Raw genomic sequence first — 6,073 nt, forward strand, 5'->3', positions numbered from 1 at the left:
TAATGAACAAAGAAAACTATAAGGTTTTCTTGCCCTCCCATCCCCACACCAGAGGTTTGCTGCTCTGTAATTCTTATATTGGCAGTTTTTAAAATTCCGTACAATCAGTAACCTTTGTGCATTTTATGTTTTCACAACTTGTACCTGAAGTTAAGTGTTGCTGGTAATGACAGTGGATTTTTGTTTGTCTTGAGTGATGGCAACTTTCTTTTTTTCCTTTTTTTGCAGTGCTGGGAATGGAACCCAGGGTCTCACACATTTTAGGACAAATGCTCTACCACTGAGTGACATTCCCAGCCCAATAACAGCTTCCATTGGCATCTTCTATGTTAATCTTTCCCATCCTGAATCTCAGATATTAAAAGCCCAACTAAAGTTTGGATTCTTAAGTGGACTCGAAAGAGTTTTTAGACTGAATATTCAGTCTTTTCTAATCCTGTTTGTATAATTTTTTAAACCTTTTTTTGTAGATATGTGAAAGAGGCCAAAGAAGCAACTAAAAATGGAGATCTGGAAGAAGCATTTAAGCTTTTCAATTTGGCAAAGGACATTTTTCCCAGTAAAAAGCTGATGAGCAGAATCCAAAAGCTACAGGAAGCCATGGAGGAGTTGGCAGAACAAGAAGATGATGAATTTACAGATGTGTGCAACTCTGGCCTGCTGCTTTATCGAGAGTTGTACAACCAACTCTTTGAGCACCAAAAGGAAGGCATAGCTTTTCTCTATAGCCTATACAGAGAAAAAAGAAAAGGGGGTATCTTGGCAGATGATATGGGATTGGGGAAGACTGTTCAAATTATTGCTTTCCTTTCTGGTATGTTTGATGCTTCACTTGTGAATCATGTGCTGTTGATCATGCCAACTAATATCATTAGCACATGGGTAAAAGAATTTGCCAAGTGGGCTCCAGGAATGAGAGTAAAAACTTTTCATGGCCCTAGCAAGGATATACGCACCAGAAGCCTCAATAGGATTCAGCAAAGGAATGGTGTCATAATCACTACATACCAAATGTTAATCAATAATTGGCAGCAGCTTTCAAGCTTTAATGGCCAAAATTTTGTGTGGGACTATGTCATCCTTGATGAAGCACATAAAATAAAAAGCTCATCTACTAAGTCAGCAATATGTGCTCGTGCTGTCCCTGCACATAATCGCATCCTCCTCACAGGAACTCCAATCCAGAATAATTTACAAGAACTATGGTCTCTATTTGATTTTGCTTGCCAAGGGTCCCTGCTAGGAACATTAAAAACATTTAAAATGGAGTATGAAAATCCTATTATTAGAGCAAGAGAGAAGGATGCTACCCCAGGAGAGAAAGCCTTGGGATTTAAAATATCTGAAAACTTAATGGAAATTATAAAACCTTATTTTCTCAGGAGGACTAAAGAAGAAGTACAGAAAAAAAAGTCATGCAACTCAGAAGTCAGACTTATTGAGAAGAATCCAGGTGTTGATGCCGTCTGTGAAATGCCTTCCCTTTCCAGGAAAAATGATTTAATCATCTGGATACGTCTTGTACCTTTACAAGAAGAAATATACAGGAAATTTGTGTCTCTAGATCACATCAAGGAGTTGTTGACAGAGACCCGTTCACCTTTGGCTGAGCTAGGTGTCCTGAAAAAGTTGTGTGATCATCCTAGGCTTCTGTCTGCACGGGCTCGTTGTTTGCTCAATCTAGGGAACGGCAAATTTTCTGCTCAAGATGGCAGTGAGGAAGAGGATTCCTCAGATATGGACAATATTGATCATGTAACTGATGATACATTGAGGCAAGAATCTGGAAAAATGATATTCTTAATGGACCTTCTGAAGAGACTACGAGATGAAGGACATCAAACTCTGGTATTTTCCCAGTTGAGAAAAATTTTAAACATCATTGAACGCCTCTTAAAGAATATGCACGTTAAGACATTGCGTATCGATGGCACCATTACTCATCTTTTGGAAAGAGAAAAGAGAATTAACCTGTTCCAGCAAAATAAAGATTACTCTGTTTTTCTGCTTACCACTCAAGTAGGTGGTGTTGGCTTAACATTAACTGCAGCAACTAGAGTGGTCATTTTTGACCCAAGCTGGAACCCTGCAACTGATGCTCAAGCTGTGGATAGAGTTTACCGAATTGGACAAAAAGAAAATGTTGTGGTTTATAGGCTAATCACTTGTGGGACTGTAGAGGAAAAAATATACAGACGACAGGTTTTCAAGGACTCATTAATCAGACAAACAACTGGTGATAAGAAGAACCCATTCCGCTATTTCAGTAAACAAGAATTAAGAGAGCTCTTTACAATTGAGGATTTTCAGAACTCTGCAACCCAGTTGCAGCTTCAGTCTCTGCATGCTGCCCAGAGGAGATCTGATAAGAAACTAGATGAACATATTACCTACCTGCACTCTCTGGGGATAGCTGGAATCTCAGACCATGATTTGATGTACACATGTGATATGTCTGCTAAAGAGGAGGTCAGTGTGATAGAAGAATCTCAGTATATTCAACAAAGAGTTCAGAAAGCTCAATTCCTTGTTGAATTTGAGTCTCAAAATAGGATGGAACAACAAACTGGAAATGAGGGGGCCTGGGAAAGAGCACCCGTGTTTCCTTCTCAAACAAAGAAGAAATGCCCTGAATTGAACAAACCACAGCCTCCGCCTTCTCCTCTTCTAACTATTTGTCCTACCCAAGAAGAAGATATCAGTTTTCAAATGGCAAATATAAACATTAATGAACAGTCCAAAGAGAGTGACACACACGAAGATCTTTCCAGTGTACAGATGAATGTTACCATGCTGCAAGATAGTAAGTACCCACATGAAAATACACTGGAGGCTGACTTTGTAGCTACATTACCCAAAGAGATGGGAAGTGTTGAAGGAACTTGTACTGACTCATTATTGGGAACAGCAAAAAACATTGAAACAGAAAATGAGGCTCTGCAAAAAGAGGCATCACAAGAGAGGCCTGAGCAAGAGGCACTGCAAGAGAGCCCCCGAGGAAGTTTTAATTATTTACTTAGCCAACCCATGAAAGCTGATCTTGGGCCAAATCTAGATCTACAGGATGATGAGATTTTACAAGACTCTAATCCCTGGCCCATAACAAGTGAAAATAAAAATACAGAATCGGATGCATCTGTTATTGCACTATCTGATGACTCATTGGCATCCAATAGTGCAGTGCAGGATACTCAAGTAAATGAGGCCAACTCAGAAAGGGAAATTTTAGCATCTTCACAATATATGTGTGATTTCAATCTTTTTCTGGAAGACTCTATAGACAATAGACAAAATCTCTCTAGCCAGCCTTTAGAGCATGCTGAGAATGAAAATAGCTTGTGTGGCTCTGTAGGTAATTCTACAGCAGAGTCTGTGCATAGCAAAACACATCCCAGTTTGGATCTTTCTGATAAGAAAGATGATGAATCAGTAGTAGTAGTTAATGTCAAATCCAGAAGCAAATCTAGAAGGATTGTTTCAGATGATGAGGATGATTTTTTTAAAGGTACTTCAAACATAAGTCCAATCAACACATCTTCCTTTCAATTCTCATCTGTGAAACTATTTGATGCTTCAACTCCTAAAAATGACACCAGAGGGTTCTTTTCACCTAAAATATCCGATGGTATAAATAAGTCTATAAACTCAAGAAAATCCCTGGCTTCTAGGAGGTCTCTGATTAATGTGGTTTTAGACCATGTGGAGGATATGGAGGAAAGATTTGACAACAGCAGTGAAACAGAGGGTGCTGAAGATGATTGGGAAGAAGAAAAAAGCAGTGATGAAGACTCAGAGCATACAGAAGAGGGTCCTTCTAGAGAAATGATGTCTTCAGAAAATAAGTTCAGTGGGCTAACTGTGTCTAAACCACTAGACTCTAGCCTACAGACCTCTGCTGATGTCCCTGAGCCTTTGCCAGGTGCAGTGTTGGTTGATTCACCCCAGGACAAGTCAGTAGAGGCTGTAGATGACTACGAGACTCTTGTAACTCGTGGAAAAGAACTGAAAGAATGTGGAAAAATACAGGAGGCCCTCAACTGCTTTGTTAAAGCACTTGACATAAAGAGTGCAGATCCTGAAGTCATGATGATGACTTTGGGTTTGTATAAACAACTTAATAGCAATTGAGAGTTCCATAATCTATTTGTTGTATTTTAAAGTGAAAGAAAATATGAGATGATTTTTATTGTTCCATCATTGGGTTCTTTGGGAGCATGAAGCATTTATGTTAAGAAAAATCTCAAAAAACAAATGTTATTTCTACTCCCTGGTTCTTACCTTGCCCCTCATATATAAATTCTGTTTTCTGAGCATGAGGTTAATATTTCCACACTTGAGTATTGTTTTATTTTAGGCATAATCTATTAATTTTACTGTTTGTGTTGTTTATTTTATTAATTAAAACTTTCTAGAGAAGTTTTTATAAAACTATTCTGGCTACTTTATTCTGAAAGGGATCACCTTTGTATATTCAGATAAGAAAATTAAAATGATTTTTCTCAAGTGTTTTCCACTCACTGAGAAAGTGTTTTCTTTCACTGAGATGATACTGGCAAATGCATATGGGGACTCCTTAGTTTAGCAGGAGCTTGTCATTGGCATTCCAACTCTGAGCCATCCCTATTAATATGTTGTTTTCAACTTAACACAGCAGAGGGTACCTGTGCTGGCACACTTCCTTACTAGTTGCCTGTCCTGGAGTCACTTTGCTGACTATTTAGTGGTTCTTCACTCACCATCAATTGTATTCTCCTTTTCTCAAAGGAGAACCAAATACCTGCATGTCTGTTTTGATGTGTGCCATCACAGTCTGTCTTCGGGTTGTAGACTGGAAAGAAGTTCATCTCCCTCTGAGAAACAAAAAGTGCAACATAGCATAGCACTCTATACTGTCACCAGAGAAGGTGGAACTATCATTTATCAAGTACCTACTGCGTATTGGGCACTCTACACAGGCTTCTCATTTAATCTTTACCATAATCCTCTGAGGTAGAGGGAGTGTAGTACTTAACATTTTTCAATTGAGACTTTCTTGAGGCTCAATGGGGCTATGACCTGTCCACAGTGATACAGTAAGACATAAAATGGATTTTTAACTGGTATTACCAAATGAAAAGTCACTGAGCAGTTTTTGCTCCAGATGCTTCTTACACTACATATGTGGGGGATCTCCACACCAAGCCATTTTCCAGTTCTCTGCAGGCAGTAACCAGGGTCGAACAATTCAATTCTAACTCTCCAGAGTTTGCATCAGACTCTGCAGGTTGTAGGACTCAGTCCCATAGGGACTGCCTTAGCTTCACATGGCATTTGCCAAGTATTCAGTCTTCAGGTTACCCACACTTCTGTCCAACTTGGCTACAAATCAGGGGTTTCTCTGATCCTCCCCCAGTTCAATAATTTGGTAGAACACTCACAGAACTCAGGAAAATAGTCTATTTACTATCACTAGTTTATTTTTTTTTAAATATTTTTTTTAGTTGTGTATGGACTCAACACCTTTATTTGTTTTTATGTGGTGCTAGGATCGAACCCAGTGCCTCACACTTGTGAGACAAGTGCTCTACCACTGAACCACAACTTCAGCCCCTACTATCACCAGTTTATTATAGAGAATATAACTCTATAGTGGAAGAGATGCTTTTGTAGTAAGGTATAGGGGAATGTGCATAGAGCTTCCATGCCCTCTGGACACACTATCCTAATGCTTAGATGTGTTAACTAGAAGCTCTGAACTCCATCATTTAAGGGTTTTATTTTTTTCGGTACTAGGGATTGAACTCAGGGCCTGGTACATGCTAGGCAAGTACTCTACAGAGCTACATCCCCATACCTTTTTGAGACAGGAGGCCCTGTGTTGCTGAGGCTGCCCTTTAACTTGTATCCCTCCTACCTTAACCTCCCCAGTCAATGGGAATACAGGTGTCCACTACCACCCCAGTCCTGGAAGTTTCCTAAGAAGGCATGATTGATTACATAATTAGTCACTGATGATTGGCTTAATTTTCACCCTTTTCCCTCTGCAGTGGTTGGGGTTAGGCTGAAAATCCCAATCATCTAATCATCTAGTCTT

The 6,073-nt window shown here is 39.4% G+C and overlaps 1 protein-coding gene across 1 annotated transcript; it reads left to right on the forward strand.

Annotated features, from left to right (window-relative positions):
* The first annotated feature begins 756 nt into the window (after window positions 1-756).
* Window positions 757-4,202, forward strand: Ercc6l (ERCC excision repair 6 like, spindle assembly checkpoint helicase). The gene has a single exon (XM_077107472.1). It carries the CDS (start codon window positions 772-774, stop codon window positions 4,126-4,128), a length of 3,357 nt encoding a protein of 1,118 aa, XP_076963587.1. The 5' UTR covers window positions 757-771; the 3' UTR covers window positions 4,129-4,202.
* Window positions 4,203-6,073: the final 1,871 nt, after the last annotated feature.

The sequence above is a fragment of the Callospermophilus lateralis genome, chromosome X, assembly GCF_048772815.1.
Source record: "Callospermophilus lateralis isolate mCalLat2 chromosome X, mCalLat2.hap1, whole genome shotgun sequence".
Taxonomy (NCBI): domain Eukaryota; kingdom Metazoa; phylum Chordata; class Mammalia; order Rodentia; family Sciuridae; genus Callospermophilus; species Callospermophilus lateralis.

Bases quoted from the DNA above. Each gene is read 5' to 3' on its own strand.
- Ercc6l (XM_077107472.1), top strand. From the start codon at position 772: ATGGGATTGGGGAAGACTGTTCAAATTATTGCTTTCCTTTCTGGTATG.